Source organism: Telmatherina bonti (genome assembly GCF_933228915.1).
Source record: "Telmatherina bonti genome assembly, chromosome: 4".
Lineage (NCBI taxonomy): Eukaryota > Metazoa > Chordata > Actinopteri > Atheriniformes > Telmatherinidae > Telmatherina > Telmatherina bonti.
The window spans coordinates 22,841,467-22,865,082 of NC_136622.1; the positions used below are offsets into that span (position 1 = coordinate 22,841,467).

The 23,616-nt window shown below is 39.2% G+C and overlaps 2 protein-coding genes across 3 annotated transcripts in view; one reads left to right on the forward strand and one right to left on the reverse strand.

Moving 5' to 3' along the window:
- The window catches only part of LOC306755191 (low-density lipoprotein receptor-related protein 1-like), a 95,924-nt gene that overhangs the window by 11,756 nt on the left and 60,552 nt on the right, over positions 1-23,616 (reverse strand). For both annotated transcript variants that reach the window (XM_079239487.1, XM_079239486.1), the window contains exons 21-62: positions 22,783-22,965; positions 22,127-22,324; positions 21,751-21,996; positions 21,341-21,538; positions 19,970-20,174; positions 19,625-19,789; positions 19,137-19,381; positions 18,169-18,300; positions 17,269-17,496; positions 17,009-17,183; positions 16,255-16,349; positions 15,964-16,113; positions 15,700-15,840; positions 15,465-15,593; positions 15,245-15,376; positions 15,030-15,164; positions 14,801-14,930; positions 14,529-14,655; positions 13,981-14,132; positions 13,761-13,885; positions 13,175-13,549; positions 8,843-9,032; positions 8,491-8,695; positions 8,192-8,384; positions 7,660-7,785; positions 7,404-7,532; positions 6,998-7,117; positions 6,692-6,805; positions 6,148-6,297; positions 5,931-6,053; positions 5,709-5,825; positions 5,484-5,612; positions 5,250-5,378; positions 4,639-4,779; positions 4,003-4,190; positions 2,717-2,900; positions 2,547-2,632; positions 2,337-2,456; positions 1,989-2,176; positions 1,695-1,900; positions 407-595; positions 32-180 (exon numbers count right to left, since the gene is read on the reverse strand). In XM_079239487.1, coding sequence (XP_079095613.1) covers positions 32-180; positions 407-595; positions 1,695-1,900; positions 1,989-2,176; positions 2,337-2,456; positions 2,547-2,632; positions 2,717-2,900; positions 4,003-4,190; positions 4,639-4,779; positions 5,250-5,378; positions 5,484-5,612; positions 5,709-5,825; positions 5,931-6,053; positions 6,148-6,297; positions 6,692-6,805; positions 6,998-7,117; positions 7,404-7,532; positions 7,660-7,785; positions 8,192-8,384; positions 8,491-8,695; positions 8,843-9,032; positions 13,175-13,549; positions 13,761-13,885; positions 13,981-14,132; positions 14,529-14,655; positions 14,801-14,930; positions 15,030-15,164; positions 15,245-15,376; positions 15,465-15,593; positions 15,700-15,840; positions 15,964-16,113; positions 16,255-16,349; positions 17,009-17,183; positions 17,269-17,496; positions 18,169-18,300; positions 19,137-19,381; positions 19,625-19,789; positions 19,970-20,174; positions 21,341-21,538; positions 21,751-21,996; positions 22,127-22,324; positions 22,783-22,965 — 6,842 coding nt within the window. The remainder of the gene's footprint in view (positions 1-31; positions 181-406; positions 596-1,694; positions 1,901-1,988; positions 2,177-2,336; positions 2,457-2,546; positions 2,633-2,716; positions 2,901-4,002; positions 4,191-4,638; positions 4,780-5,249; positions 5,379-5,483; positions 5,613-5,708; positions 5,826-5,930; positions 6,054-6,147; positions 6,298-6,691; positions 6,806-6,997; positions 7,118-7,403; positions 7,533-7,659; positions 7,786-8,191; positions 8,385-8,490; positions 8,696-8,842; positions 9,033-13,174; positions 13,550-13,760; positions 13,886-13,980; positions 14,133-14,528; positions 14,656-14,800; positions 14,931-15,029; positions 15,165-15,244; positions 15,377-15,464; positions 15,594-15,699; positions 15,841-15,963; positions 16,114-16,254; positions 16,350-17,008; positions 17,184-17,268; positions 17,497-18,168; positions 18,301-19,136; positions 19,382-19,624; positions 19,790-19,969; positions 20,175-21,340; positions 21,539-21,750; positions 21,997-22,126; positions 22,325-22,782; positions 22,966-23,616) is intronic.
- LOC306755192 (galanin receptor type 1) lies at positions 11,222-12,259 on the forward strand (the record flags this gene model as incomplete). Its single annotated transcript, XM_079239488.1, has 1 exon — positions 11,222-12,259. One exon carries the CDS (start codon positions 11,222-11,224, stop codon positions 12,257-12,259), a length of 1,038 nt encoding a protein of 345 aa, XP_079095614.1.

The window sequence follows — 23,616 nt, forward strand, 5'->3', positions numbered from 1 at the left end:
GTTCCATAAATAACAAAAAACACTTTTTTACCTGGCTGGCTGTACAGTTAGACATGCAAGTATGCTGATCGTTGGCCAGATAGAAGTTAGTGGGACAGGCGCACTTATAGCCACCTCCAGGTGAGAGAAGACAGAGGTTACTGCAGCCGCCATTGTTCGTTTGGCATGGATGATTGCGCACTGGGAAAAGACAGAAAGACAAATGTGTTTTAACAAAAGACGGAAGTCTACAAAATAAGACTAAACAGAGGAATATAATGGAGTAAAGTAAAAACATATATACAAATCCACAAATAAAATTTTAGAGTGAGAAATTTGAACAGTTTGAAAGATGGGGTGGGAGAAGTTTATTATCATCACACCTTTAAAACTGTTCAAAGGATCAATTTCATTTTACACCTCTTACCCTCTGGCTGGCGGTAGGGATGGTAAATGTGAATGTCCATGGGTCGATGCAAGGTGTTGATCAGGGTGGTCTTGTTAGTACCCATAGTCTTATGAGCTTTGTTGATGGACTTTGTCTCCCAGTCGGTCCAGTAGATGAACTCCTCAAACAGCGTCATGGCAAAAATGTGAGGGATGTCTTGGCTAAGGACTGTGTGGGCACAGACAAACAGTTATTCAGTCATGTTTGAGATAACAATGACTCATACTGAAGGTAATATCTTTTAACATTTCCTGTATAAATAGCTCAACAATCTGCTTTCCATAGAAGAGGGAGATAATGTGTGTAGATCAGGTATGACAGCTGATTCAATCCACATTAGTATTTCATGCTTAAATCAGTCTTGCAATTCAGTGATCACATCCTGTGATTTAAAGCTATAAATAATGTACTGAAGCTTAAGTATTGCTTCAGCAAAGACAAACTTCCTGCACTGTACAAGTACAGAACAGAGACATGGTGGGGTAAACAAATACAGTGATTCTTCTGTATCTGTGCATTATATAATGGGCTCTACACCTCATTAGGTTTTACACTCTAAATGCACTTTTTCTTCTAACATAAACATGTGTGCTTGCACTTAATGTTTGAGGCCAGTCTGTTAAGGAAAAAGACCACAGCAATTCAAATGCATCAAACATTTGTAGGGTCTCAAGAGTAAACACACAAAGCTCACACAAAACAATGGATCTAAACACCTCACCATTTGGTGGTCAGTAGTTTAATAATAATTACAAAGAGGGAGAGCAGCTTTACAGCATTTGGATTAGCGGAGATATTAACCAGATTAGCACAAAACGCCCTTTAATCTATCTATATCTGTATTCAAACAGGTTAAATCTTGCTCTACAAATACACACAAGGTTACAATGACGTTTTAGGGTGTGTGTGTGTTTGTATATCCAAGGATAGGTAATGATTCACTAGACACTGATCGTAAATAACCAAGCCAATATATATTTATGAATTTCTTCTCATTTTGGTTTAATGGCATTTTTCTCTAATTTTATCATCAACTTTAAAAAGATTTGTAAGCAAAGTTAAATCTTTGTTCCAATAATTCATTGGGTCCAGTTCACTGGAGTCTTGCAATAAAAACATAAACTATATGTATAAAAATTCATTTAAATGTGCTAATTTTAACATTTTTATAACATTTTCATCATGACACAATTTTAATTTCCACTGATTATTTGTTCTTTAAATTTATTCTAAATGTGTTTTGTAGAACAGTCTTCATATCTGTTACCTGTGTGTCTGTTCGTGCCATCCAGACTGGCAAACTCAATATAGTCCTCTCTGGCATCGGCCCAGTATATACGGTCATTAATGAAGTCCAGAGTTAGTCCATTAGGCCAGGTAATCTTATCCTTTATGATGACAGTTCTGTTAGTGCCATCCATCCCAATTCTCCCAATGTGGGGATTGTCACCCCAATCAGACCAGTAAAGGTACCTAAATAGAAGAGGAAGAGACAACATTTAAAGAACTGTTCATTTCCCTTAAAATCTCCCAAACTACAAGTGAAAACAGAGTTTCTCACCCATAGCGCACATCCACAGCCACAGCCCGCGGTTCCCTGAGGCCGCTATTAACCAACACAGTCCTGTAAGCCCCGTTAAGCTTTGATACTTCAATAGTATCCCGACCTTTGTCACACCAATACAAGTTTCCACCAACCCAGTCCACTGCCAAACCGTCTGGATTACTCAGGGATGTTCTGTGCAAAACCTGCCAGGTTGATCAGTCAAAAGGTGAGAAAATAATAAAATATCCCCCACCTTACAAACCAGAAGAGAAAGGCATCAAAAACTTATCTGCTTGATCAATTATGTATCTATAAACAGAGCTCAAATATTTGAATTTAATGAAGTCACGGTTCCTCACTGACCTCCATGTTGCTGCCATTCATGCGCATGCGTCGTATCATGCTGCCCTGAGTGGTCACGTCTGTCCAGTAGATCATCTGCTCTGCATAGTGGAAGTCCAGTGCCACTGCATTATTGAGACCCTGGGAAAATGAGGTAGGAACACTGTTCATGTAGTGAACAAACAAAAAGAACACCTAATGTTTAATTAAACTGAGAACCATGCACCTTACCTGCTTTATAAGAGTGTAATTGGAACCATCCAGGTTAAGTTTTCTCAAGTAGTAACGGTTGGCAAAGATCAAGTAAGGCTCCACTTCTATACACAAATTTAAGACATGAAAGCTCATTATTCAGTATCAAAATGGAAATGTGCAACTATCAAAATGTGAACCTGCCGTACCGGATGTGGACTTGCAGATGGTGGGATCGTTGGGGCTGACTTCAAAGCCATCCACACAGAGACAGTGGAAGCTGCCATGTGTGTTGAGGCAGTGCTGAGAACAAGGGTAGATTGTTGTGCACTCATCTATATCCACACATGTTTTCCCATTGTGTTTCAGCTGGAAGCCAGGATGACACCTGCACTGAAGGGATCAAGAGCAGAGGAGATGCTTCAAATTCTCACCAACTAGCCTGGCATTTCTCAGTTTTTGTCAGGACGAGTCACAGGAGCCTATCAACCTTTTAACAACAGCTCACTTAAGTTTCTCCGCTATCTAAAGCAGCAGTATGATCTCCAATCTGACTCGAAAACCAGCTACTGCTAAATAAGCTACACAAAATTTAAAACTTTAAAAACAAAATAGATTCTAGATGTTTTTTTTTGTTTTTTTTAGTGTATGTTTTATGGCTTTGTTAAAAAGCTATTTGAGCAGCTTTTGGTTATTGTAAAAGACTCATTCATTCATTCATTTTCTAAACCGCTTAATCCAATTCAGGGTCACGGGGAAGCTGGAGGATATCCCAGCTGGCTTTGGGCAGAAGGCAGGGTACACCCTGGACAGCTCACCAGTCCATCGCATGGCCACACAAAGACAAACAACCACTCACGCTCACTCCTAGGGGCAATTTAGAGTAAACAATTAACCTAAAATGCATGTCTTTGGGACAACTACACAGGTACCCTGACATCCAGTTCATTTGTGTTATAAAGTACCTGTTCTATTTATCATCATTTAGGTATTCACAGTCCACTAATCTGGCATGTGCAGAGATTAAAATTCTTAAGAAATGAGGAGTGATGATACATATATTTTAGGTGTAGACAGCAAACTCATAACTACTGAAGTGACATAAACTCTTACAACACATCAGAAAAAAGGATTTGGTACGTGAATAAAGTGATTTCATCATCCTCACACAATTCTCTCTTCTTTTTTTTACCATAAATTCAGCAACACAAATATTCAAGTTCACAAAAAGAGAGCTCTTCTTCTTCTTTGAGCTCTTCTAAAATAAAAGTTCCCTTCAAAACAAGTCCCAAACATGCGTTTTTGTCTTGCAAAACTGCAAACCCAAAAGGGAGCTTCCAGCCCGTTTAAATCAAGTCTTCTTTGGCTCATAATGGCAAATAGATTTCTGTTAACACGATAATCTCAACAAAAGTCAGCAAGTCCATTCAACAAATACATTTTTTACTGTTCTTTGGGGGAAAAAAAGGATCAAATCATTAATTAGAGGTCTTACCTTGAAACCAATCTTGAGGTCATCACAGAGCTGCGAGCAGCCACTCAGTTTACTGTTGAGACACTCGTTGATGAAACAGTTGAGCTCATCAGAGCCATCACCACAGTCATCATTGCGGTCACACAGCAGAGTCTCATTTAAACACTTCCCATTGCGGCACATATAAGCTGATTCATTGCAGGTTCTCTCTGAAATCATAAACAAGTTTAATCATGATGAAATTAGCAAATTACATTTAAAATCTCTGTTAGAGCACAGTTATAAAAGGAAACTCATTTTAGTTTCAAAGAGACATCAGTAACTGCCCCTCATTGATATAGCACCTTTATAATTTAGACTAGGTTTGGTGAAGGACTTCATATTGTTCTCACCTGAATTAAGCATAACAATTCTGAGACATGTTATTTTTTACAAATGTTTCAAACTAAATCCAACTAAATCTAATTCTGCACGTTAAAGAATTGTAGAAAAGTCAGACACACAATGAAATGCTGTGATGTCCTAAAACCCCGGATAAGTCTAACTACATTGCTGGCAAAACAAAAAGCTTTATCATTCATCATTATAGTACTTAAATGGTTATTTAAAAAAATTGGTTCACCTTCATGCAATCTTAACACTTTGAAAGTATTTTACCAGAGTCTGTGCAGCGAGGGTTTTTGGGAGCTTCGTCAGAACGATCATGACAGTCAAACTCTCCATCACACTCCCAGGTCTTCTGGTTCAGGCAGCGGCCATTGGAACAGCGAAACTCATCCGGACCACATGTTGGGTATTCTAAAGGGAGACGTTGATTGCATATGTTAAGTATTGTTATTAGCATTACCATTATTAGCATATTATTTTATAAGATTATGTAGTGCCTTGTAGTAATTGTAAAAATGGTTTAAGGCCTGACCATTGTTGCGATTACTGGGGAGGGGTTATAGGAATTTATGCTTCCACCCACTACTACTCTACAATTTTGTGGGGTTTTTTTTTTCCATTTTGGTCATGTTTTCTTTCTTTTTCTGTTTGTCATTACGTGCAAATAAACTTTCTAAACCAAACAAAAAAAAATCTACTTTAAAACATAAAATTGTACAAATCAACCTTAAACTTTTTTTATATTTTGGAAAAACAAACAACAACAACAAAAAAAACAAAACAAGAAAAAGTAATCATATTCTTCAAAACAATTCCTTTAGCTAATTCCCCTAATAGCTGATTGCCTGTTTACTTTTTCTGTCATGTAAAGAAAAACTCACCACATTCTGGGGATTCATCTGAGCCATCAGAGCAGTCGATATCATGATCACACACAAAGTGTTTGGGGATACACTGTCTGTTCTGGCACATGAACTCATTTTTGACATCACAGGTATTGTTGGTGTACACTGGAAGCAGAAAAATATATGTAAGATTTCAGAGAACATTCCTGGATTCGTGTTGCAAAAAAGGACAGATTGTCCATTGATTTATTTTGTAACCATCTCACTTACTGCAGCCAGCTTTAACACTCTCATCAGCTCCATCTGGGCAGTCCTTATCTCCATCACACTTCCAGCGTTGAGGGACGCACATATGAGAGCCTGGGCATTGAAAAGCTTCAGGACTGCAGGTCTTGGATTCTGTGGCAACATTAGGCAACATTTATATAGTGAAATGAAATCAGGAAATCTTATGGATGAAGAAAATGTAGAAGTTGTAAGGCAAACACTACTTACTGCACTTTTGGTCCTCATCAGAACCATCACCACAGTCATCTGCGCCATCACACACCCAGCGGTTTGAAATGCAGCGGTGGTTGTTACATTCAAACTGGGTTGATGAACAAAATTTATCTGCAGGAAAAGAAAGAGCAGGGCAGAATTAAAGAAAACTATTAAAGAATTTCTGGAATGCTTTGTGATTTCAGGAAAAAGAGAATAATTTTGCAGGAGACTGACCACAATGTGTTTCATCAGCACCATTCTCACAGTCACTCTCCTTATCACAGGTCCAACTCATAGGAATGCAGCGACCGCTGGGACAAGCAAAGAAGTTGACTGGACAGTCATGCATCCTTTTATCTGCAACAGTACAGTAAACAAGACATTGTCCTGAGCCATTGATGTTAAAAGAAAAGTTTAAATTATGTAAGAGGAAAAAAACAAATCACCCCACCTGGACAGTTTCTCTCATCAGAAAAGTCTCCACAATCATTGCTTCCGTCACACACCCACTGGGGCAGATAACAAAGAGTGGTTTTTTCACAGTTCTGAAAGGAGGCTCCTTTAACTCCAAGGCGGAAAAATCTAGAACAATCAGTAGGTTCTGGGGCAAAAAAAGGAAAAGATTTACATTTAGAATTACATTTATAGCAATGAAATCTTAAAATGATAGAATATTTTGAAAGGTATACTAAATAGTTGGTGTTCAAAATGAGAATCATTGACTGAATACACTAATAAGAAAAATAAAATCATTACAAACCACCTCAAATTTTAATATAGACCTGTAAGAACTTGCAGATTCATTACAAACATGAGAAATTCTGTGTGCAGAAAAAATTTATTTGCACATTTGCAGTTGGTCATAAGACACGACAGATTAGATGAGATGGACAACAAGACTAGACTCATCCAATAAAAAGTCTTTTCATATAGAATCTCCATTGATAACTGAATAAAGGACAAAACAGTTTTTAGAGTTATTTGAGGTTTCTTACGGCAGTTCATTTCATCACTTGCATCCTCACAGTTGACAACCTGGTCACAGCGACTGTAGTTGGAGATGCAGCTTCCATCTTTGCACTGAAACTCTCCTCCTTTGCACAATGTCACTGCAAGGAAAAAAAATTAGCTTTTTTATATCTTAAGGGTCTGCTTCAGGAAAACTGGATTGTATTACTGTATATGCAGTGTTTTTACCAATAAAATCACTGCATTGTTGAGTAAGAAAAACAAACAATAACATTAAACTGATATATAAGATGTAAGAGTTTTCTTTCAGCATCTGTAAAAAAATTACTTACTATTGCAGGGCAGTTCATCTGAATGATCCCCACAGTCATCTGTGCCATCACACCAGAACTGGTGGCCAATACAGCGGCCATTTATACAGCGTCTATAGCCCTTCTTACAGATGCGATTGGCTGCAGAGAAAGAATTCATTGATCAAAAATCAATTAAATGACCTCATTATAAATAAAGCAGAAGAGTAGTAATGGGTTTTTTTATTTTTTTAATTAAACTATTAAATCTACACCCTTACTTTTCTCCTGATTAAATTTCTTTTTTTTTTTTTTTTTACTGCGGCAATAATCATGCTTTCTATGATCATATTTGTCTGGTGTTAATGGCTCATTCTACATGATACATAACCATAGGATAATTATTCAAGGTGTAAGATGTATACGATCATTTGTTACAAAAGCTCACCACAATAAGACTGCTTCTCATCAGACTTGTCCTTGCAGTGTGCCATCCCATCACAAGTAAGGCTGTAGTTGATGCAGTCACCGTTTCCACATTCAAAGTCATCGACACTCCCACATGACATATTCAGTGCTGGTCGGACACAAACATTCAAATTCAGAAACATGCAAACATTCTGAATAGAAAGCTTTTAAAGGAATCCTTATAAAAAAAAAAAAATTAAAAAAAAAAAGCTGAAAATGTCTGCTTTGTCGCTTACAAGCACAGGTATTGTCTTCAAGAAGTCGTCTCTCTCCACGACAACTGCAGTTGACCCGTCCATAAGATGTAGGCAGACAAAGGTCTTGGCAACCTCCATTATTTGTTCGGCAAGGAGAAAACTCACCTGAGGAGGACAGGAGGGTTTAGTCAAGGAAATAAACTTACACTCCCACATCATCACTGTACTGTAAACAAGTTTAGTTCATGCACCTACACCAAAGTATTGTCTCATTCACTTCCAACCATGGCTGTGTGACCCACTAAGACCAGACCTTTCCAACAAGACATGTGCAATCATTCTCATATGTTGCATTAGACAGTTTATAGAGAATGATCTTATTTATAGATTCAATTTTGATGCAATGTTAAAAAAGTAACTCATTTTAATCCATCCAAATCTTGCTGAGGAATTTCAGTCTAACAGACAAGAAAAAACATAAAAAACAAAAAAGTCTTTGTAACACTCATGTCTCTGGGAGTTACTTAATCATTGGTTGTCTTAACTAATAACCCCAGAGAGTGAAACTCACAGCTATTGGTGTCATTAGCCACGGCAATGATGCCCATAGGCTGCTGAGGGATGTCGGCTCGCAGCACTTTCATGTCTCCTCCTGTGTATTTGTCAGCTCTAAGGACCGCCCTCCTCACCCAGTCTGTCCAAAAGATGTAATGTCCATACACAGCCAGACCAAATGGATGGACAGGCTCATTCTTCAGCAAAACCTAAGAAAGCACATTTTGGTGATTATTTTCAAAATGTAACTTCTGCATCTATTCCTTGACGACATCCTCTGTTACAGAGGGTCTGAAATTATTGAGGTGTCCTTACATAACGGTTACTTCCATCATATTCGCAACGTTCAATCTTGTCAAGCGTGGCGTCAGAGAAGTAGAGTTTCTCAGCACGATGATCTATGGCCAGGCCGTTGGGAGTTTTAATGTCATTTCCAACAATCACAATCACATTGGCTCCATTTAGAGAGGCTCTCATTATACTTGGTGCCAGCTCATTCCAGTTAGTCCAGAACATGAGACTATGGGGGGAACAAATCAAACAAGCTTTATGATGTGCAGTGAAAACTCCCAAAAAGTATTAATGAAACTTGGAAAAAAATCTGCTGCTCAATAGAAAGAAATCATTGAAAATGGATGAACACCAGGACTAAATATCAATGACTCACCCCTGACATTCATCCAGCACAAAGGCTCTGGGGTGGTCTTCTCCAGACATAGTGACTACAGTGTTTCGGTTATATGCCACAGTCCGACTCTGATCCACAGTGTGCCGAGTAATGGTGGAGGTTGTGTAACTGGTCCAGTAAAGTGTATCCCAACCTCGATGGTATGCCAGGCCCTCAACTGACCCAACATCTGTAAAACAGAAAACAAAGAAGTTGGTCCTGTGGTAATATCTTAACACACTGTTTTTGCTGTTGTTCCCATGCCAAAGCTGAAGAACAAAAATACCAAGTTTTCAGCTCACTTAGGGAAAAAAAAGCCTATTTTATGGGTCTAAGTGGGGGCTTTAAAAAGAACCTTTAAAGAAAATTCATCAAAACATTTAGAATTGTCATAGTTTTCCTCAAATTAACTCAGTAAGATGAAATAAGTGCAAGTGACTCCCTTTCAGGTTTCCACAACTAACTGCATCAGCTCATGCAGGGTGAAACACAGAGGAGAAATGAGAGAAAGTGAAAAGGAAAAGAGGCAATAACGCCACATGCATTTGAGCATAGCCCAAAGCAGCTGTTCTTGGAGAGACTTAAAAGCATTTGCATCTTCCTGTCATTTCATGGCTCTCTGCCTGCACATACAAGCACAGTTCCTTGTTTATATGCTCATTTATAGTCTGGACTACTTGTTCTGGGAACATAGTATAATTAGAACAAACTGGGTCTCATTAGAGTGAAAAACTGGCCAATAATGGAAAGCATAAAGCAATTACATTTAATGTCCATTCTTCACTTTTATCTTTTCACCCATCAGTAACAAGAAATACAATAGTAAAATATCTATTTCTGTGGAGTCCACTTAATGTAGATATGATGGGAAAGGATGCTAAAGACTCCAAAGAGTGTAGCCATGTCTCTTGGTTGCACTAGCAACCACATTTATGACCAGTTAAAGCACACAATAAAAATCTGAACTCATTGTTTGCTCTTGGCTAAAAGTATATAATTACCATTTAACAGATGTTTCAGATTAATGTTTAAGTGCTGTAATGAAACCAAATGCAAGACATTATTTAAAGGCTAAGCACCTTTGGAAATATGCAGTTTAAAGAACAGATCAGAACCAAAAATAGTCTAACAAATCTCACTTGTTTTTTCTAAGCTCAACAATCAATTTGTACATCACAGAAATGAGAATGGGTGTACTTGAGCAGTTAATTGGTTTGATTTCAGGATGATTACACACTGAACGGGGACAAATAAAGTGTGTATAGGCTAGTATTATGTAATGAGAGAACAGTCAGCCCTCCCATTGGCTAGATTAGCTCAGCCCCTAGTTACTGAACAAAGAGTACACAGAACCTGTTGAGAAGACTACTGCCAAACAGAAAAGAGCTTTTCAGACAAATCACTGACCTAGCGAGCCAGCTCATGTATCCCCTGACAACTACTTTTGTTACTCGTTTTTTTTTTTTTTTTTTAAACACATCTTGTATATTTCTTCCATAATGGATTTATTATCACTGTTTAGTGCACAGCAAAACGTCTGCTGGTGGAGAGTACACGCTACAGCTCTGAAGACGATCTGAATGGACAAGATGCCTGCTGCAGCGGTGAGCACTTAGTATCAAATAGCATTGGCTGCTTTTAAAAAGCAATGTCTATTAGCAGCTGCTGGGATGAATTTGTCCACTGTTGCTTGGTTTCAAGAATCAATACAGGCACAGAGCATTGGCTACTCTGACATTTATCTGAATTTTGATCCAAACAGGTCCTTCTTGGATTACAAAGGACATGCTGAGGCAGCTAAACAAAATCAAGTTTGCAAAGACTGCTCTTTAAGAGGACATGGTCAATTTTTTTAAATTTATTTTATTAAAATGGAGACAAGGTTTTCAGAATCTCCACCCCACCCCCTGCCCCCACACACACTAACACTAAGAGTGCCATATGAAACTATTTTCAAAAAGTTCAAGAGGCAACCAAGCTGTTCCTAAAAGAATCATCATATTGCTGAAGAAGAAATGGACCACTTGACTATTTTTGGGAACACGAAAAAAATGGATATACTCTATTTTATTTTACTTTTCAACTGATTTATTTATTTTTGGCCAATCTTATTAACAGTTCCAAAGACAAAAAAAAAAAATTAAGAAATACTTCATTGGTTAATTTTTCCTGTGGGAACACAGACTATGGAGGTCAATGAAGAAGCCAAATGACCAGTGTGGTCATATTAGCTTTTACTGCCATTATCAAACAGCTTGCTCTTATGCTTGCAAATACAGTTTGAGAAATGAACTTGAGCCAGCAAATCAATCACCTGCACGTTATTCTGATAATAAATATTGACTGTGTATCAGATTTACAGCCTCATACTGTGACTACATGGAGACTGTGGGTCAGCAAATAAACAATAGTAGCCTTAACCAATTAAACAAAAAAGATAGCGCTTTGATTGGAGCCTTGGTGCCCGTTCTTGATGGGCTGATTCTGCTGACTGGACTCGTGGGCCAAAGCTTAGTCATCATCATCCTTACTGGACGGAGGAAGAAAGAAAGTCAGCCTCCCCATGGTACTGACACCCTGCTGCTGGCTTTGAGTGCTGCTGACCTGCTGCTTCTACTCTGTCTGCCCTTTCACACATCTGCCATCACCCTGGGCTACTGGCCTTTTGGCGACTTTCTGTGCAAAGCCATTAGCTTCCTGGGTGTAACTTGTTCAGCTGCCTCTGTGTTTACCCTGGCAGCTTTGGCTGTGACACGTTATCTTATAGTAGTACACCCGACCTGGACCTACCGTTCGAGGATGCACAAGCGTATTAAGTTAATGGTGGCTCTGCTCTGGATCCCTGCCTCTGCTCTGGCAGCACCACAGTTTGTCTTCCGCACAACAATCAGGTCAAATACTGTATACTGTTTTGCCTTGCTGTCCGACTTCAGTCAGCTGGTCTACAGCATCACGCTTTTCCTATTTGGTTTTGCTCTACCGCTCGGCATCATTGTACTGATGTATACCAAGATCTACTGTTTTCTTCAACACGCACGGCGAATAGGGAATGCTCCCCAGTTAGAACGTTATCAGCGCCAAGTCACTCATACCTCAGCTCTATTGGTCCTGGTCTTCACTCTGCTGTGGCTGCCATCCTATGCTCTCATGTTTTCCACCATTGGAGGAACTCTAAGTGCTTTACCTGGGAAAAATATGTTTGCCCTTTTGGCCAGACTGCTGTCATCCTCAGTAGCAGTGATTAACCCAGTGCTTTATGGTTTCATGTCTCAGAAGTTTAGACAAGACTTATTAGAGTTAGGGAGACGACACTGGGGATGGTGCAAAAGCTGTGTGATTGGCTGTCCATGTGTGACGAGCAGAAACCTTGTGAGGCCTTTCGAACTGGACACAACATCAGAGAGAGGTCCAAATTGACTCACCATGAATAAAAGTGTTACTAATAACCAAAGTAATAAATTATGTGTGTATGGTAAATATGTAATCATTTTTTCCCCCAATTAAAACAATGTGAGATTACATATGAAATACTGAAAGTGATGTCAAATATAAAATGTTGTTTTCTAGTAAAAATGTGAGTTGTTTTATTGAAGACAGGATTCTCCAGAGTTCTTAAGTGATATTTGTATGGTTTGCCGGATTTGAAAAACACTCACAGTATGATCATATTTGTAATTATACTGTAAGTAGATGCATGGTTTTTTTTATGTTTAGAGTGTTGCACCATATCTAAGCTAGACTAATTTTTCATAGGAGAATAAATCCTATTAAAAAAAAAAAATCAACAAAATCAACAAAAACACCAGCTCTATCCAATGAATGCTTTCTCTCACCAAATCTAAATAATTCATGTTTTGTATATTGTTAAACAAGAACAGTTTTGGTTTACCACTTTAAATGCAACAGTTTCTATGGAGTCCAGCAACATACTCTTGAATTATTCAGAGGGCTTTAGAGACTATTCAGTGTTGCGAAGTGAACAGTCATGTGACTTGTTTTTTATGTGCAATTGTCTTCTTTAAATGTCAGCTTCAAGTGATGCCAATGTCCACTGCCAGAGAAGCTGCAGCTGTGTTTAATACAGCAGATTCTCATGTATTTTGGCAGCGTTTTGCTGCCAAAATACATGATTATGTATGTTGACAGTGTCAAGGGAACAAGGGACATCATAATTCAATTTGTAATGAATGAAATTTAAAGAAAAAAAGTTGCCAAAATGGTAGGACAGGTGAAATGTACAGTCATTTAGGCATTTAACAACTTAGAAACCAAGTTTAGTGCTGTTTTTGGGAACACAAAACAATTAAATGCAACAGAAAGCTGAACACTTACTGTCCACAACAATCTTGCGATCTGTGCCATCATCATTAATCTGTTGGATGTTGCCAAAGTGAATGTCACTGAAGAAGATGCGATTGGCTCCCTTCCCTCCACCACCATGGTAGTCAAAGCTGAGGGCGATGACGTTCTTCATGTGGTCGGGGTCCTCAAACGGCTTTATTGGTGCATTGAGGTTTGTTTCATTGGACAGGTGAATGCTCTTCAATATGGTGCGCTCAGAGTACAGCAGGTATCCGTCATAGTCGCGGCAGCTGCGGTTGTCCTCTGCCAGCATGCCGTGAGCACAGGCGCAGGTGCGCTCCTTGTTGCCACGGTAAAGACACAGCTGTTCACAGCCACCGTTGTTGTTTTTGCAGATGTTTGTGCCTGTGGAGAGTGTGCCATCTTCATAAGTAAAGCTATTAAAAAGTGATCCTGGCTAAATTTATTCTGTGATGCCTGTATGATTTTGGATAATGGAGTAAGAGAAACTTTTTCATCATTTTAAGTGACTGCTGGTTTATGAAAACACAATCTGAAGCCATTTCTCTCAGATAAGATTCAAATTTTATGGTTGCTGTAAAACTTTTTCACTCACCTTGTTGCCTGGCCCTGTTGAAAACCTTGATGTCTTTTAATTGGACACCAATACCTGTCCTGAGCTGCACAACGTCTGTAGCATTGTCTTTGTTGCCTCTCTTAATGGAGCCATTGGCATGAGTCCTTCATAAGATATTGATAAAATACAGAGTCAGTAAACAAACGTGTCACATGATGAAACCTTTCCTTGATTCATTCAAAGTAACAAAAAGGTCAACCTGTCACTCCAATAGATGTATTCCTCAAACACAGAAACAGCAAACATGTCCATATTGTTGTTGGCCAGGACCAGCTCTCGGTTCTCTCCAGTCTCTAAGTTGATGCGCTCAATTTTGTCTGTTCTGGCATCACACCAATACAACATACCCTCCTGCAGTTTAAAGCGGAACAACAAATAGTGAGCAAAGTTTTCAGTGTAATGGCTTTCTGCAACCTTGCCAATTCCTAAATGCTTTATTATACAGCAGCAGGTGATATAAGGTAAAAACAATATCTAAAGTAAGACCTTCAAGCAGCTCTGAAGAGAATGATCAGTATTTCAAAATACATTTAGGTTATAAATGTGTAGCTGCTGGTTAAGAAATATGGCTGAGCGATGGCATTCAAACTAAAGGACGAGTGTTGCATAAAGAGACCAGCAGATCAGCAGCAAGGACTCTAATAAAGTTACACTTTAGGTATATAAATGAGATATGTAAAATATTTTCTTTAAAAAGAAATAGATTAGGATAATCTTAAGTGCGGTGACTTCTCTTGTGTTCCACACCTCATAGTCAATGGAGATCCCGTTTGGCCAACTGATGCTCACATTGACCATGACCAACCTCTGGGAGCCATCCAGCAGAGACCGTTCAATACGAGGATACTGACCCCACTCTGTCCAGAACAAATACCTGCACAAAGGAACAAAGGGAGAGGCTTTGAAAGTGCAGTGAGGACAAATTTACAATATAAGGGTTTAGTTGAAATTACACATCAAGTAAATTAAGGCAGTGCTGCTGCAGAGGGCAGAAATAAACTACTGGCAAGGAGCCTTACCCTTTCACTGGATGGACAGTTATGGCTCTGGGTTTGTCCAGACCTTGCGAAATGACCACATAGCGGAATGAGCCATTCAACCTTGCCACCTCAATCACGTCAAATCCCTGGTCAGTCCAGTATATATTTCCTTAAAAAGAACAAATACGTTGTACTTTATCTGTGCATAATACTTGATGTTATATAGAATTAAAAATATATATATTTTAAATTGTAAAATGACAAAAACCTGCTATCCAGTCAACAGTAATGCCCTCCACCCTGCCAATGCCATTAGTCACCACATCCTCTCTCCAGGTCTGATCTCTCTTAGCTCTGCTGATGGTACTTAGACCCATATCCACCCAGTAGACTGTGTCATTCTCTGAAGAGGAGATAATAACAGCTTTAAAATTGAATTCAAGTTGGGCAATCTACTGACTGACATCTTTTAGTGTCAATTACCAGCATGGAAGTCAATCCCAACAGCCAGAGAGGTGCCAGACACTGGCACCAAGGCATCGGATTTATCCGCTGGGTCGAGTGGAATTCCTCTGATCCCCTCATGAACAGAGTAAAGCAAGAAAGAGCCCATACCTGTGAAGAGAGTACAGAAAGCTTGTGCTCTTAGGATGGAAAGTATTCATATTGCAGATGTGGCTATAGCTAGGAATATGTGTCTTACCCTCACAGGACTGCTGCCCTGTTTTGAGGCTGTATCCAGCTGTGCACATGCATGATCTGGTTGTGGGAGAGGTGGGCAGACACAATTGTGAGCAGTCCCCATTGTTGTTACTGCACAGGTTGATACCTGCTAAAGGAAAAGGACATCAGGAGAACTGGTGAGGTATCCGATCCAGATAAACCAACCCAAAAGGAAACGTAAGGAATAATATTAATTTTTAAATGCTGTTTGTTACCTTTCTGCACATCCTCATCATAAATCCTCATGTGCATCATGGGAGAGGTATTATTTCGCAAAACTTTCCAATTTCCACCATCTTCCTTGTCACATGTTCCTATCTGATCAGTTCCCTGGTCAGCCCACCACAGTTTGTCACCTACGGTAAAGAAAATTCAGTCATATCTTCTTAGTGGCTTAAAATGTAAGTTGCAGTACCATTTGAAGATTAACATATTATGATAATATATAATCTCAACATAATGACATAATATCATCTTACCCATAATAGCTAGTGCTGTAGCCTTGGTTAGTTTGCCTTTAGCAGTTTCTAGAATCTCAAGTTTAGATCCATCCAGCTGACACCGATTTATGGTGCAGTTTCCTGAGCTGATCCAATATAGCCTCTCCTTTTCATAGTCGATAGACAAGCCTGAGTGGACAGAAATAATGCATTTCTTAATTAAGATCTGTCACATTAATATTCTTACATATCTGCATGTGTTTCACAAACTTAAACAGATTGCATGTATTATAACAGGTATTTCTGGAAGTAGGGATGACATCTGCTCACCCACTGGGCCTTTTTGGTCAGTAAAAAGTACAGACCGGTTACTACCATCCATGTTTGCCATGTTTATGGTGTCACCATCAGTCCAGTAAAGCTTTCTGAAGAAGAGTAAGAATAATGTGATACTCTGCAGAAGAAGTAAGATCTCTTCAACATTTACATAAATACAGAAGAACAGATGCATAAAATAAAAAAAAATGTTTGCTCATAATTTGGAGAAAGAATGAAAGGATTGAATCATATTTAAAGTAAAACAAAGAAAACCAAAACCATTCAGTCTGTGTAATTAAAGTCAGAAGCTATCAAATTAAGTTGTATTTTGTAAGACAAAAATAGTCCTACATTGATTTTTTACTTATACAATACTGGACTCCTAAATTCATTGATAATGGATCCAGATCCATCTTTAATATTTTATAAAAACCTGTTGATAAATCCTCCTGTATTTATTTGGCCAAGCATCCTAACTATTTATTGTGGAGTTATATGCATGTATATACTGTACATGGCCCTATCTTGCAGTGATGGAGAATCATTTAAAAAGGTTCTGGATCCAAATGGTGTTGCAGATTATTCCCAATAGTGAATAGAATCAAAGTTAGACAAAGACCCATTTTCAGAAGAAATAATCATGAAAATCCATCCAATCACTGTTAAACAGACAAAGAGACAGACAGACAGACACTGGCAAAAACATAACCTTCACTACTTCCTTGGTGGAGGCATCCAACCCCCACTGACTAGAGGAAATACTCACCCTAATATAGGATGAACCACCAGGCAGTGGGGCTTATCTAATCCCTGGATGACTGCATTCTTGAAGGATCCATCCAGCCTAGCCACATTAATCTGCTTTTTAATGGAATCATAGCTGGTCCAGAAGAGGTTCCTGGAAACCCAGTCTACTGCGAGCCCGTGGGCATTAGGAAGGTCTGGGAAAAATTTCATGATTATAAGCACAAAGAACCAAGCAAAAACAGGTACAGGACTAACAGGTACTCCTGAGTAATTTCTTACCAGCAGAAACAACAGTCTCCACCCCTGTGCCGTTAATGAAAGCTCTTTTGATAGTCTGTGTTCGTACATCTGACCAGTAGATGCGGTGCTCAACAGCATCATAATCCACCACTGTCACGTTGTCAAGGTCCGGCACAGTAAAGGAAATGATGTAGTTGTAGTAAGGGTTGTCTATGTCTACACCTCGGATCTCAATCTGGCGAGCATAAAGGAGGAACTTGCGGGACTCTGACAAAAAGAAAAATGATAAGAATAAAAAATTTAAAAGGTTTCTTGTCTTCTACTGCAACAAATAACCCAGAGTAGATCAGAGGCGGTGGAGATAATGAATGACTTGCCCGTGATTCAAGAATTCATTTCACTAGTATAAACTAACAGAGTTTAGCTTTTAACTATGAAGGTTTAGAGAAGTTATATTCTCAGTTTATACACAGCTTTGCTTTGTTGAAATTCCTGTGTTAATAAGGAATGCATCAATCATGCTAATCCAATTATCCTCACATGTACCCTGCTGAGATGAGGACTGTTTTGTCGAAGGGTTAAGTCTCTGAAACTTAAACTAAGAGCATGTACACATAAGCACACAAAATTCCACATCTTGTCCTTAACTCGTGGACGTCACACAGTAATAAATAATGAATTGACCTAATTTTGAATGACAGTATTATCATAAGAAATGAACATTTAAGATAAGCTCTAACTAGGTTGTAAGAGATGTCCTGTTTGTCTGCGGAGATCAGCATTGCAATCAAACAGTTGTAGGTGTCAATTTTTTTACACGCAAACAGTCCATCATCTGACGCCTTCATGACTCCTGCATGACTCCTATATGTCTTTAAATACTGCAAAAGAAAAGAATACATACAGTAGGTGATTTTAAGCCACGGTATCTGTTCTTACCTTTACAGGTGCGTTTATCAGGCTGAAGCTTCATGAGGTGGGGGCAAGCACAAGAGAAGGTCTGGTTAAAGTTGATGAGACATAGATGGGAGCAAGGGCCTTTTCCATCAACAGTGGCACATGGGTTGGGAGCTAAAAGCAAGAAAACAACATCAACTGGGTTTCATGAAGAGAAAAGCACCAAAAAAAAAAAAAAAAGCAGAAATTTGTCATATTAGAGACAGAAAAAGATATTCTATATGTATCATACTCAGTTAATGACATAATGTGACGATGCTAAACTTTATAATAAACTATACCACGACAGTTGCAGATTTTTCATTGTCAGAGGGACCTCTTTATCAATTCTCTCCCAAGGAAAGAAAAAGTAGATAAAGACTGTTTACTCAATCTGTCAACACAGCTTCTTATCTCATCTCTGTCAACGCTAGTGGTTACAGCTGTCAATCAACATTTCATTGAGACTCCCCTTCCTGTCACAAATAACGAGACCTTGTGTCTCTCTGCTGCTCACACACCTTCAAGATGCCAAAGCCAATGGCTACTGAACAATAAGGTTACAGTTTGATGTGACATAAATCTGCAAAACAGTTGTGACAACCCTTTGCCCTTTTATCAGTCTGTCTGCGAGATCAACATCTGACATTTCCATTGCAGGAATGGGGTTTTTCATTTCCTACCCAGGCTGTGGGAATGAAACAATGAGGCGACTTTTTGATCAGCACAGCAGCAGGGAGGTGTCCACATTGCTGCCAGTGTGAGCAACAACACATCTTACAGCTGTAAAAGGTCAGCTGTCTTTGTGAAATAGGAATCACAATTAACATGGTCAGCAATGAGACGTGAGCTCATCCCTATTCTGCTTTGTGAGGGATCAGCAGGGTAGATCTGAGAAATCACCACTGCTTCTCTGTGAGCAAGCATTTATCTATAAATGTTAACGCATCTGTCTCTGGCGTGACACGTACCCTGAGGTTGTCTGGATGGGTGATAGACCTGTAAATCAAAGGGCTGTGTGTTGGTGCGTTGGACAACAGTGACATTGTGTCCAGTCCATTTGTTGGCTTTGGCCAGTGTGTTAGTTCTCCAGTCAGTCCAGTAGACCTCCCCTCCATACATGGTGACAGCAAAGGGATGTGACAAATATTCATGACCATGCAGCACTTCAATCAGTCCCGAGCCGTCATACATCGCGGAGTAAATTGCATCCGACCTTCAAAAGCATTGAGACAAAGATGCACAGTTTACATAACAGGATTAACAAAAATCTGCTCACTGAAATGGATGTTGTTTATGTTACTATATTGGTCTGTGCTTTGTTTATAACTGAGCAAGAATAAAAAAAAAATGTTTGATGGCAGCTAAATGACAAGTAGACTGAAAGAGTGAGATGTAATGTATCAGTGGGTGGATGCTGTGCAATGGGAGAACTGTGAAACCTTGTGATAAAAGCTACCTGGCATCAATCCAGACTATACGTCTTTCCATATAGTCCACAGTGAGCCCATTTGGCCAGCCACCACTGCCTGTCTCCTTGTGGATGGTGCGTCTGCCTTCACCACTCATCGAGGCTGCCTCTATCCTGGGCAGACTAGCATCCCAGTCTGTCCAAAACAGGATTCTGCCAACAGAAAATAATCAATGTGTAGAATTTTGAAAATGAGCATGAGAAAAGTGTAAGAAAACTTTTAGAAAAGGGAATATATTAAATCATGCATTTAAAAATGTAAAAGACTGTGAAGTAAATTTCCATTTTTTAAAAACTGAGTAACATTATAATCCTTAAATGTTTGCTTCTCACCCATCTCGAGGGTCTAAAGCGATGGCTCTTGGATGCTCCACTTTCCCAGCCAACAGGGTGGTTCTCATGGTTCCATCCAATTTGGCTACCTCAATCTGGTCCAGATTGCTCTCCACCCAGTAGATGTTTCCTGCAATCCAGTCAACAGCTAGGCCTTCTGGAGTAGCTAACCCATACTGGATCACCACCTCAAAACTGGTCAGGGCTGGTTTGAACACATGGCACAAAGAGAAGCAGACATGTAAAACTCAGATGCAGCCTTGCTATTTAATGTGTTTGGAAAATAAGGAGCAAGTTAAAACACGGGTCAGGGTTGACACTTTATAACGTATTCTTTTCTTTTACTAAAAGGACATTTGCTCAAGTTATTTTACCAAGTACAGAACGTCTCCATGCAAAATACGTTGCATTGCTCCTAAAAACCAATCAATGACAATGAACTGTTAAGAAATTATTAGTTTTCTGGATTCTGTCAATGAATTGTAAGCATGCTGATCTGGTTTTGACTTTGAAAAGTACTATTGGCCTAACCCCACTTCTAAGAAAACAAGCAACCAGCCCCAGATCTCCCTCTATTTGACCATTTCCCAGAAACAACAGACTGTCATGTGAACCAAGTTCAAAAACAAAACGTGTGATCATCTTTGGCTAAGAAAGATCATAAACTCTTCTAATAATAATTAGATGGAGAGACCTCTTTACAGTCCACTTAAAGGAATGCTGGAGTCTTAGATGACCTTTGTCTGTGTAACTATAGGAATCTCTATTAAGCTGCTGACCCAATCCATTACATGTTTGAAATGAAGTCTATGATGAGCAACAGGAGCTGGTCTATGAGCTGGTCACCGTGTCTTTGCAAAGGACGTATGTATTTATTGTGGAAATAGAGGGCTGTGAAATGGAAGAGCAGTTTTGTGCCTTCTACTCTACATCACTGCTCTGGCAGCTGTTACACACAGTGAGTATTGAGACAAATGGCAAGAGACAAAGCCTTTCGTGTGCCCCTGAAACTCTGTGCTGGGAACACAATCCTGATTGGCAAGTAGACCTGCAGTTACAGAACAGCAAAGGCAGAACATGACCTGGGAGATTTATTCAGGGTCACAGACTGCCACTGCTGACCACTTACTCCTTTTAGAATCATTCACTTGAATGAATTAGAGTATATTTGCTGTCTGAAAGTTAATTTCCAAGAAATGCTCTGCTAAACAGGATTTGCTTCCACATTCACCTTTGGATTTCAATTTTATTTAAAAATATGTGACTTTGAAAAATTATCTAATTAATATGCAAATTAGTCCCTTTTATGCAGCCATTAATTCCACCCCTCTATCTTTTTTTAAGCATCATATAAGATTATATTTGCCTCACCTCCATTGTCAGACAGTTTCCCTCGATAGATCTTGTCCTCCACAACATCTGTCCAATAAAGAGTGCTCTGGTTGAGATGGAAGTCCAAGGCAATGGTGTTTCTCAAGCCTGGTACAAGCACACTGAACTCTCCTTTGTGAAGGTCAATCCTCCTTATCTCATGTCGATTGGAGAAGATTATGAAAGGCTTAAAAGGATCTGTAAAGACAGGAAATATTGCCCAGAAAAGTTTTAGTCACTCAGTATGCTAAATATTTTCTCAAAGTCCTGATTCAGAAAACCAGGTGTTGGTGTCAGACCAAATACTGTACAGAAAGTCAAAGCTGTCTATATATTCACCCCTTCATACAAAAAACAACATGATGATTAAAGGAGACTCACTATTTCTTAGCTTCAGTAAGCTACCATACCTGTGCTTTTGCAACTTTCCATATCGGCCTCCAGCTCCCAGCCCTCATAGCAGGAGCACTTGACACTTGATTTCTCCTGCTCGCACTTCTGGCTACATTTAAGATGTTTGGCACAAAAGCTCTGGATCTGGCAGGTCTTGTTGTCAGTTCCCAATTCCATCCCCAAGGGACAAGAGCACATGTAGCCTTCCCCAGGAATGATGCTACAATTGTGACTACATCCCCCATTGTCCAATGAGCACAAATCTGCAAGGAAACAAAGGTTCATAAACTGGAATTTGTTCAAGACAAGACAGTTGTAAATAGTCTTTGTGGCATTTTGAATATCAAAGTGGGAAAATTATGTTGTAATTCATTTAAAAAGAACAAAATTTACCACAAAGTTTCTCATCAGAGCCATCCGGACAGTCATCAGTGCCATCACACAGTTTCTCAGCAGGCAGGCAGATGGAGTCGTTGGTAGCACACATGTGATGAGATAACTTGCACACCAACGCCTCGCAGTTGTCCTCATCAGAGTTGTCCTCACAGTCACTATCACCATCACATACCCAAGCCTTGCTGATACAGCGAGCTGGAAGAGACATAAAATATAATATATAAACAAAATCTCAAAATGTTATCCTAATAATGCAAAAAAACAAGCAAAATGAAGCTTGCCTGAAGATACCTTATGGTTGGGCCAGTTACATTATTTGTCCCTAAATGTTACAGACCTTCAATACCTCCACCAAGGACACATTTCTGCCAGTGTTTCTTGGCAATTAGTAAAAACAACTGACCAAATTTTTGTGATTTTTTTTTTGTTGCTTTTTCCCCCCCAGAAAATGGGTCTAATTTAGATTCCATTTCATTTTTGACTGATCTTGAACTTTGAAGAAAGGAATTTTTAAAATGATTCTTCACAGTAGGGGTGAAAATGAGCTGGTTGGTGGTTATTCTTTATTCTCCGATTGCTTTTACTTAGTGTCACTTTTAAAGCTTCATTAACTGTTGACTTCTGCTGCTTAGAAAACATGAAATAATCATTACCAGAATCTCTGCAACTGAACTTGACTTCAGGGTCACACGTGTTGGTGACACCCTCACAGTTGTTCTCATCACTGAGGTCCATACAGTCTGTGTCGCCATCACAGCGCCAGCGCACAGGAATGCACAGGCCATCTATCCGACACTGAAACTCATCCACATGGCAGCCACCAGGAGGGCGGGTTGCTGGAGAGAAAAACAGTAAGATTGAGTGTTTTCATTAGCCAAGAAAAAGATGGACTGCACTTATCAGTGAATGTCAGAGCAGCATTAAAATCCCAGAAAAAGCCTGCAACTGAAAAATAACTGAAGTAAAGCCAGCAGTATCTAAACACACTTGGCCAAAAACCAAGGAGAACAAAAAAGCCATTACTGTCATTTATTATTGTGCAGGTATGGTGGTATGACACCGAGCCAAGTCAAACCACAGTGGCACACAAATCCGTCTGATGTCAAAGACAGATTAGAGGCACTACTGTGGAGGTGGTACAATCACATCCCCTCATTACAAAAGTCAGTATTTGGCACAGTTAAAACAGGAAATGGAAAATGGAATCATTCAGCACAGGACTATAACATGCAGGAGGGGAAGTGGATAGTGTTTTTTCAGTAATAGCTTCCAGACAGCATGCTGAGACATGTGTGGGATAAATTTGGCATCGATCAAACGATACATACAGCATCAGAACACACAATGAATAAGAACCTGTGTCTTTGTCTAAATAAAGAGTACAACAAAGGCTACGTGTATGATGGTCCACTTATAAACATACTGATAGGTTACAGAATGTAGACTGAGGAATGACTAACGTCCACATTGCTTTTATCAATCCAACT